The 10,697-nt window shown below is 42.5% G+C and overlaps 1 protein-coding gene across 5 annotated transcripts in view; it reads left to right on the top strand.

The window, feature by feature from the left end:
* The window catches only part of FUT8 (fucosyltransferase 8), a 300,428-nt gene that overhangs the window by 223,194 nt on the left and 66,537 nt on the right, over positions 1–10,697 (top strand). For all 5 annotated transcript variants that reach the window (XM_006021405.2, XM_025201353.1, XM_025201354.1 and 2 more), the window contains one exon: positions 3,700–3,937. In XM_006021405.2, coding sequence (XP_006021467.1) covers positions 3,700–3,937 — 238 coding nt within the window. The remainder of the gene's footprint in view (positions 1–3,699; positions 3,938–10,697) is intronic.

The following is a 10,697-nucleotide window of genomic DNA, read 5'->3' as shown; positions in this document are numbered from 1 at the left end:
TCCCTCCTCCCTTTTTTAAAGATGGGGACCACACTGGCTATCTTCCAATCATCTGGCACCTGGCCCCGAGCACCACGAGCGCTCGTAAAGCCGTGCCAAGGGCCCTGCAATAACCCCCGCTAGCTCCCTCAACACCCTGGGGTGGAGAGCATCTGGACCTGCTGATTTGAACACGTCCAGCCCCTCCAGAAGCACTCTAGCCCGGTCCTCCTCAACCTTGGGTCTTGAGGCGTTCCCCTCGAGTCCGTCTTGAAATACGGTGGGGGAGTCCCAGTCCCTGCACAAGAAAACAGAGGTGAAGAATTTGTTAAAGATGTTTGCCTTCTCCTCTGGCGCAACCACCAGGTTTCCCAACATATCTTGCAGCGGCCCCACATTTCCCGGTGCCTTCTTCATCCTCCCTATATATTTGAAAAAGGACTTTTTATTATTTTTGATCTTGGACGGTAGTCCTAGCTCTATGTCCGTCTTAGCTTTCCTAACAGCCCCGCTACAGGCCTGAGCAGTGGAGGTATACTCTTCTTTGGAGATCGCCCCCCGCTTCCACCAGGTGTACGCCGCCTTTTTGGTAGCCAGGCATTTGCGGACGTCCTTGGTGAGCCAGGGAGGCTTTTGGGCACTCTTGGCCCCCTTGCTTCTTGTTGGGATCGTCACCCCTTGGGCCCTGAGTATTGTCTCCTTAAGGAACAACCACTCATCTTGGGCACTGAGTTCCCCTGCCCTCAAGAACCCCAGTGCCTCTCCCACCAATCTCAACTCTTTGAAGTTGGCCCTCTTGAAGTCTAGGGCGACCGCCTTGCTGCAGGCCCTTGTCACCCTGCGCTGGATGATGAATTCCAGCAAGCGATGATCACTGTCACCCAGGTGGTCAAGGACCTGGAGCCCCCTTACCAGATCATCACCTGTGGCCAGGACCAGGTCCAACAGGGCATTTCCTCTGGTGGGACTGTGCACCCACAGTTAAGTGGAGGTCCTGTATCTTGGCCAGGAACCCCCTGGAATGGTCCGACCTGGCTGACTGCTCCTCCCAGCAGATGTCCGGGTAATTTAGATCACCCATGACAACTGCATCCCTTGCCTTAAGTGCCTCTGCAAGTTGTCCTGAAAATTCCTGGTCCAGCTCCTCCCCTTGCTTGGGGGGTCTGTAGTAGACCCCCACTGTTAAATCCCTCTCCCAACGACCCCCTTGTATCTTAACCCAAAGCACGTCAGCTTGCCCCTCCTCTGACCCCATTTTGCTGGCAGAGGATGTGTATTGCTCTTTGACATAGAGCGCCACACCCCCTCTCTTCCTTCCTTCTCTATCCCGCCTGTAGAGCCTATAGCCCCTAATGCTAACTGCCCAGTCGTGGGATGAATCCCATCACGTTTCTGTAAGCCCTACTATGTCTGGGTTTGAACTGCCTATTGTGAGGGCGAAGTCCTCCTGTTTGTTCCCCATACTCCGAGCATTGGTATACAGGCATTTAAGGCCTTGCATAGCTGCGTGTGCCACCCCCCTCCCCCCATTAGGAAGACTATCTGGACCCCTGTTTCTTACCTGGGCACTCTTTGCATGTGTCACCTGTCTTGCTCGGGTGGTGTCTCCACGTCTTCCTGCGGCCCCCTCCCCCGGCGAGGCTAGTTTAAAGCTCGCTGTATGAGATCAGCCAACCTGGAAGAGAAGACACGCTTGCCTTTAGGAGAGACGTGAAGCCCATCCTGCCCCAGCAAGTCCCCCGCCCAAAAGCATGGGTCATTATCTAGGAACCCAAGGCCTGCCTGGCGGCACCAACTCCATAAGCACCAGTTGACCTTGCCAATGCAGGACTTGTGTTGCCGTCCCTGTCTACTCACCGGAGGAAGAGAGGAGAATACCACCTGCGCCTCCTTCTCCTTAAGCTTGGCCCCCAGAGCCTTGAAGTCCTTCATAATGCAGTTACCTTCATAATGCGGTTAGGGTTTCCCCTGTCTGCATCATTCATTCCCAACCTAGCTCTGCAGCATCTCTACAGATTGGGCAATTCAGCGGGGCTTTTTGATGCTTTTATCTAATAGCTGATTCAATCAGCTATTAGATAAAAATGCCAAAAATTCCCCACTAAAGCATCCAAACTATATAGATGTTGGAGAAGCCAAGACCAACTATTGTGATGCCTCTTTCGGGCACGGTGGGGTGGGTTCGATGCTGGAGTGCACCAAGTTTAAAGTAAAGTGTTGTTCTGGGGAGTTTTTTTCCACATCTGCAAGTAGCTGTTTCTATTAGCAGAATTGTAGCTCTCTTGGTAGAAACCACAAGCTTACGTTAATTCACACAGTTTGTCTGAAAACAAAAATGACAGTTCTGGGAGAAAAATGCCCCATCTCCAACCCGGTAGAGTTTGCTCTGGGAAGACTTTCCCCCTGGAGAATGAATACCTGTATATTTTCCCACAGCTTTTCTCCTCCAGGGGACCAAGAGGGACCAGATGCTCCAGGGTCACCCCAATCCTGGGGAGGCATGGGGAACAGCTGCTTGCCTCACCTCCTTCCAGTCCCGGGAAGAGTTGAATTGTGGGGAAACACTTCTGTGCCTTCTCCAGGTCAGGATTACCCCAGTTTGAAGGAAGTGTGGGGGTAACTCCATCTGTTTCACTCATAGACTTGGAGAAGAGTGGAGGAGCAGCTGTCCACTGCTTCCCAGACCAGCGTCCCCAATTTGAGAAGTGGGGGAGACGTATTTAGGCTGCTCCCCTGCTTGGCTTCTGAGCGAGTGGGAGCTGAGGATCAGCCAGCTGATCCCCACCTACTCCTCAGACCATAGTCCTTGAATCACATGGTCTTGGAAAGGCACAAGTAGCAGGGGAGAGAGGGCAATTGGAGATTGAACACCTGTACCGCTCCCTTTCTTGGAAACATTTCTAGAGGTGGAAAATTTCCATCACTAGTAGTGAACACCTGTTTGTGGCCATAGACTGTATTTGAAACCTAGGCAAATGTAGAGTAGGTGCTATAAAGACAAAAACGTTGCTAAGCATATCTCCTACAGATCTGAATTAAACTTCTTAAGATCTTATAAGTGGCTATATCTGGAACCCATCTGCCCATGCTTGCATGGCATTTGTGGATCAGGATTATACCCTAACAACAGAACCTGAAGTCTTGGTTTCACCTCACCAAAAATTGTTTCATGAATATAATCCTTATTAACATGACTTTTACCGTCTTGTTTAGTCATGTAGTGTGTTCTGTGTTGGTAAGCTAGCATGGGAAATAGTACAGTATTACATTAATACGTGTTTGTTTTATTCTCTAGACAGGCTGAAATGTTCTTTTTTAGATAATTTATGCATGTTCATTGAAAGGCAACTGACAAAGTTGGAAAAGAGCCAAAGGAAATCAAGAAAGAACATTCCTACACTTAGAGCCATGGTGATTAAATATGAGCACCGAGACCAAATGTTACCATATTCTGACAGACTTAGAAATGAGAAAGTAATTTAAAATCTTGAAGGTATTTTATTTTACATTAGGGTAGTGAAATATGTGCAATAACTGCTCATGTTCACTGCAAAGCATGCACATAAAATTTTTATAGAGCTGAAGCCTGCTCTTTCATTTTAATGTGCAATGTATTGTAGCAGCATGACGTATGTGATTTATGATATTTGTCATTTGTTCTCTCAGCAAAATATACCTTTATGTATAGCTTCAACTTTTCTTCTTCATCCTTACTCATAGAACCCCAAGGACTGCAGCAAAGCCAAGAAACTTGTGTGTAATATCAACAAAGGCTGTGGTTATGGCTGTCAACTTCATCATGTAGTCTACTGCTTCATGATTGCCTATGGCACTCAAAGAACACTCATTTTGGAGTCTCAGAATTGGCGCTATGCTACTGGTGGCTGGGAGACTGTATTTAGGCCTGTAAGTGAGACATGTACTGACAGATCAGGCACTACCACCGGACACTGGTCAGGTAAGACTCACTGAACGAAAATTTTCCTTCTGTTTGAAGTGTCTGCATTACTATACTATACCATTACCTCTTTTGCAACTGTAGTAAATATTGAATAATAAATAGGTAAGATCGCAGTCTAATGGACCAGCATCCTTTTCCATTTGCATATTGTACTACAGTGTTGGTATCCTCTATAAGAAGATTCTAATAACTTTGCAGAAATTCTTTATGCAAAAGCAGTTTCAAATCTCAATCATAACTCATGAATAAATTGCCAAGTTACCCTAGGTATCATGTACCTAATTTGTAGGGGAGGAAGGATGGGAACAGAGTAGTAAATAGGGGCAGATATTAAAATATACAAACGAGCTGAAGTAAACTTGAAATTAAAACGGACAGACTAACAGGAAATAGAAAGTGGTGTTCAGTAAGTATTCACATGTGAGCAAAAGTCATAATAAAATGTAATAAAATTCTTAATATTAATCATATTTTAAATATTACTCATAAACTCTGATTTTAAGTTATATATATGTGTATTACACTGTAAAAATATAGTACTCATAAAGGTAAATATATTATTTATGTGTTATATAATATATAATAGTATTTAGTAAATTAATTCTCCAACTTTATTGAATCTGATGCTTATAGAAAGACCAAGGAAATTCAGTTGTTAGAAAGCAATATGTAATCTCATAGGTATCTAAAGAAGCTAGAGAAGGTCATCTACTTTTTTAGTAGGATCCACGCAGTCAGCACTTAAAAAAACTGAATATACTTGGAAAGAAAAACTTCAAAATCACGCTAGCTTGCAATTTGGGCATTTTTCCATATCTTTATGTAGATATGACATTCTATCACATAAATATGAAAGTGGTAACAGTAGAATTACAGATGCTTAGAGAGATTTCAGGCTTTTCCTCAAAATGTAGGATAAATAATGGCAGTAATTTTGAAATCTTCCTATTGTCTAAGAATCGTATGTGACGTATTGTCAACTGTTGAAAGTATTTAAAAGGTTTCAGAAAATGTTCCTTTTCTGTTGTAAAAATATTCCTAAAGTCTGTTATGATTAAAGCTTTAATGTATTGTCAACATATATGAGCTCCGATATTGGAAATAATTTCAGGTGAGAATTTGGAAACTGACCCACTTCATCCTTTAAAAGAAGTGGGTATAGATCAAAAGAGAATAGTTAACCATTCTGATAAAGTAAGTAAGTGAATATGGTAACATCAGTAGTCTTAGTCTCAAAGCATATATTTTCCAAAGGAAAATAATGGATTATTACAAAGGGAAAGGCAAAATAATATATTTCATATTGTTGCCAATTATTGTCCTTGTTTTGCAATCTGCAAGCAGGTAATTAGGTGGGTAAGGAGTTGATAAACTTAGTCAAAATAAATATGTTCAAGTGGGATATTTAGGATTTAAAGTTGTTCCATCTAGTGATTTTGGTGGAGACAGGGGGTCTGGTGACAGTCAGCCAATGAACCTAATGGTGCTTCATACTTGAGGGTTAGCACTAGATTTTCTTTGCCTCTCTCATTTCCTGGACCAGTGGGAGCAAACTTTTTTTTTGCAGGCATGCCACAAATTAGCCCTGTGTCTTCCTCAAGTGCTACTCAGATCTGTTTCCCCTACCCAGTTGACCTCCCTGCTTTCTAAAGCCTTTTGAAACAGATGGTTTCCTATGTAGGTACTGTTCAGTGGGTTCACCTACAGAATAGAGAACTCCAGCCCCTTTTTCCCCCAAAACTGTTCACCAGCCAGAATCCGTCACAACCAGCCCATCCTCAATTCTTCTTTCCTCTCGTCTCTGAAGTAGTGTTAGAGGAGCAAGTACTATTGCTGTCTTATTATTATAATTATGAGTTCCTTTAGTTTAATAAGCAGCACAAGTTATTTACTGGACTAGTGGCATAACTTTTAAGCTGTTTTACCTTATTTCATCAGTGAATTGCCTCCAGGCCTAAGTACAGACAGTCCAGAAGCCTGAGGCTGAATCGATTCAATCTTCTCTGGTTAGTCTAAGCTGCGTAGATTCAACTGTTAGACAAGTGATCAGACATTCACTTTTGATTCTGGAAATGCCAGCCACATGCCTGTGGTGTCCTAGGTCAGAAGCCAGGCATGCTCAGCTGGAGCAGATAGCTTGGGCCAAAGCTAGCCTGCCCACCCTGTGAGGGGGGGATTGCAGGGGAGGTGCAAGGCATCCTGGGATGCTGGGGGGACTGTGAGTTAACTTGACACTGGAGGGGATCTGGTACAGAAGTTTGATAAACTGATTTAACTTAAATCCATCAAGTCTGATACTATATCCATCCAGGTTTATCTTAAACCAGTTTTGGTCATTTTGAAAACAGATTCAAAATGAACTTCAAAATGAACACAACACTGAATTTCTGTTGTCTTGCAGATTTGAACTGATTTCCAAGTAATAATCAGTTTATGTATAATTTCTGTCCCTAGCCCAGGAGCACTGACACTTTTGATCAACCCAATAGTGCCTTCCAGACTAATGAATTTCTGGTTCTGAAAACTCTTTTATAGGCCATAATAAAATACCTGTTCTACAAGAGTTTCAAGTTCTCAGACTTCATTGCCCTTGCACACACTAATTATGTGCTTGCTAAGTTTTCTTAATTATTTTCATCATCGATTCTATTATAGGCACTATCCATACAACAGAGATTTTGTTAGTTTTGTGAGAGTATTGTGTTTATTCACCTTCTTAGCACTGATACTGTCTTCACATATGGAAGGCATGAAATGAGTGACTATTTTACTTTCTGTAGCAATTTCTTGAGATAATCTTTTGGACATGAGCATTTTCTTTTCATGTTTTACTTAGTAACATTTAAAGATTTTTGCAGGTAGTTACCCTAATTAAGTTGGTGAGGCAGATTGTAGTTTGCAGAAAATGTGTAAAAGGGTAAAATTTGCCTCTCCAGAAGTCCAGCATGTGGCCTTTCTCAGTCTATGCATGCATAGGATTTAAGTGGTGCATTAGCTTTAAGTTGGTACTCTGTACAGGGGTAAATTTCAGCCAGATGTCTTTGTTTTTCCTATTCTATCTGTGGAAAAGATTTTTCGGGTCCTTTTCTTTTTTTGAAAATATTCTGTCTACAATGCCATTTTTTATCCCTTGGCCATTTTGCTGGATTTAAATGGGGTTTAAATATGGCGCCTTTTACCTTGCCAGAGTAAGACATACAGGATTATACAGCAAGTAGGAAACAGCATGTACCTTAAAAAATAAAACAAATTAATTGGTCTAGGAAATCAGTTTTTTTATTTTCTTGTGAGTATAAAGAAAATTTTTGAATCTTTGTTCTAAGTACCTCTGTGTGGCCATTGTTGCTTATTATACTAACTTTGAAGAGATCAGGGAACACAGGCTGTCACATAGAGGAATAGTCCTATTGAATGAGACTAATTATCAGCCTAGTTTAGTATTGTATCATCACCATAATTACCACCATTGGCCAGAAACAGCTTCTTTAGAAGAAGGAATCTTTTATAATTTGGCATGATGAGCAACAATGGCCATGCAGAGATTCTGGCCTAAGAAAGTTCAGCACTGTTAGTAGGTAATAGTTTTTTGTGGCTTATGCTTTTAAACCTGATGGTTTAATTTATTCAATAATTCTTAAATACTTATTACAATTTATATTATTATTTATATAAATATCTAGTCTTATTTGAATCCTGCTAAGATCTTTTTCTCATGATATCCTTTGGTGATGAGCTTCACAAACTAATGGTGTATTGTGTAAACAAACAAACAAACAAAAAACCTCTTTTGTCAATTTTGAATTTGCCACCCTCCTATTTAATTGACTGTTCTCTACTTCTTTTTCCAAAATAGGGTAAATAAAACTTCCTGTTCTAACTTCTCAATATCTTTACTTGTGTATGCTTTTATCATGTCTTTTCTTAATTTTCTCCTTTATATTGTAAATAACTCCAGTCTTTCCAGGTGAAAAAAGGAAGGAAGAGAGTTGGAATTGGAGGGAGGTGAGAGAGAGTGGAAAGCAGAAGTTACATCATGAATTTTTTACAAGAATTGGGTGAAACTCAGAATTTTGCTTTTGTGGAAAATTATATCTTTCTGAAATATTTCATCCAAATATTTGTGAAATTTCCTATTAAAATGGAATTTGGAAAACTTCCCTTTTCAGATTTGTGAAATTTCTTGTTTGGGGATTTTTAATTTGTATGTTTCATCAGATGTCAGCAATAGGAGCATATATTAAGTACAGCTCTGTAAATAAACTCCTATTTAGCTCTTTCTCATAGGCATAGTATTAAAACTAACTTAAATAGTAAAGAAATGTAACATTTCTAAGTGTTTTTTTCTTAGTATATAACTCTTCATTCTCAGGGGGAAAAAGAAGCCTCCATTAAATAGCATACATTGACTTATATAATTTATATGTTATGATAATATAATAGCTTAAATACCCAGTTTAATTTTGTTTCATTTTATTTTTGTTTATTTCTAATACATTAAAGGGCATCTGTTACTTACTACTGGTTTAGAAAGCTTCTCTTCTAGAGTGCCTCCTGTTTTTCTTCCCAGCTCACAGTCTTCTTGCCCAGGCAGTCATGGATTCCCAAACCGTTTCTCAGCATCCCCCTCTGACAGCCTTCAGTCTCAGTTTTTGTCCATTGTCCTAGTTCCTATTCCTATTTTATTCTCCCTATACCCTGCAGAACCTATCTTCCCTTCTTCTCCAGCCTCCCTATCCGCACACACACATACGCACACACATACGCGCGCACGCACACACATACGTGCACATGCACGTACACGCATGCGCGCGCGCACACACACACACACACTCTTGAATCAGGCAACTTCCTCTTCCAAGCTGCCTGTTCACAGACTTACCATGGACCACAGTAGTTGCAATTGTAGCTGCTGAAATCCAAGTTGTCTTTCCTGAGAATGTGTGAATACCGGAGAGTAGGGCTAGGATTCAGGGTGAACTGAAGAAATTGGAGGATTGAGCCAAAGGAAATCTCATGAGGTTCAATAAGGACAAGTGCAAAATCCTGCATTTAGGATGGAACAGTGCCATGCGTCAGTACAGGCTGGGGGCTGACTGGCTGGACAGCAGCTCTGCAGAAAAGAACCTGGGGGTTACAGTAGACAATAAGCTGAATATTAGGGATGTGTGAAGCTTCGGTCCCTGATTTGATCCGGTGGAGATTCAGCCTGATTTGGTGGCTGAATTTCCAAATCCAAACTGAATCGGAGGACCCTTTAATCTCTCCAGATCGATTCGGAGAGATATGGAAAGATTCAGAGATTCAGACATGGAGACATGGAGACAAGCATTCAGACATGCTTTAAATGTTTTTACTACATACCTCTAGGTAGCAGGTGGCTCATGAATGCTGCAATGTTAGGGTGCATGGAGCATCCCACAGGAGCGTGGGGGAGTCCCCAGCATGCTTGGCAGCAGACCTGGAAGTGGACCAGAAGCACTTCTGGGTCTTCCAGGGAGTGTGCTGGGGGCCCCCCTGTGCCCCCTCAGCTTGGCAACTGGTGCCTCCTGGGTCGGGGGGCACCCAGGGTCCCCCCACAGCTGATTGCTGAGCCAGGGTGGGGGGGCCCTGGGGGACTCCCCAGCATGCTTCCCAACGGACCCAGAAGTGGACTGGAAGTAGTTCCGGTCCACTTACAGGTTCGCCGCCAGGCACGCGGGGGGCCCTCCCGCACTCCTGTGGGACACTCCATCTGCCCCACCATCACAGCGTTCATGAGCTGCACTGGTACCTAGAGGTATGTAGAAAAAACATTTAAAGCTGTGTCTGTAGCTGAATTGTTGATTCTCTGAATTAGCATCGAATCTTCAGTTTCAGCTGAATTGAATCGGGGACAGTCATCCGAATCAACGAATCGAATCACTGTTGCTGATTCAGGCCAAATCCAAATCAAATAGGGCCCACTTTGTACACCCCTACTAAATATGAGCCAGTAGTGTGCCTTTGTTTCAAAGAAGGCTAAATGGCATACTGGGCTGCATTGATAGGAGTGTTGCCAGTAGATTAAGGGACGTGATTATTCCCTTCTATTCAGCACTGGTGAGGCAACATCTGGAGTACTGTGTTCAGTTTTGGGCCCCCCACTACAGGAAGGATGTGGACAAATTGGAGAGAGGCCAGTGGAGAGCAACAAGAATGGTGAGGGGGCTGGAGGACATGACTTATATGGAAAGACTGAGGGAACTGGAATTATTTAGTCTAGAGAAGAGGACAACGAGAAGGGATTTTTAATAGCAACTCTCAGCTACCTGAAGGGGGGCTTGAAAGAGGATGGAAATAGACTGTTCTCAGTGGTGGCAGATGACAGAACAAGGAGCAATGGTCTCAAGTTGCAGTAAGGGAAGTTTAAATTAGATATTAGGAAAATTTTTCTCACTAGAAGGGCAGTAAAACACTGGAACAGGTTACCTAGAGAGGTGGTGGAATCTCTCTCCTTGGAAGATTTTAAGACCCGGCTAGATAAAGCTTTGGGTGGGATGATCTAAGTGGGGATGGTCCTGCTTTGAGCCAGGGGGTTGGACTAGATGACCTCCTGAGGTCCCTTCCAACCATAATTTTCTATGATTCTATGAATTGTGAAGTTTGAATATTTTAATTTGGCTCATTTTGGTGAATGTTCACAGGAATAGTACAGTATGCTTCTGTACCATAAAGGTACAGTAAAATTGTCAATCCTTTCTCCAAAGCCTGGGGATGCTAGTACTCCTAAAGGAAAGAG

The sequence above is a fragment of the Alligator sinensis genome, unplaced genomic scaffold (assembly GCF_000455745.1).
Source record: "Alligator sinensis unplaced genomic scaffold, ASM45574v1 scaffold768_5, whole genome shotgun sequence".
Lineage (NCBI taxonomy): Eukaryota > Metazoa > Chordata > Crocodylia > Alligatoridae > Alligator > Alligator sinensis.
Note: the sequence above shows the minus strand (reverse complement) of the source record. Positions and strands in the feature narration are given on the sequence as shown.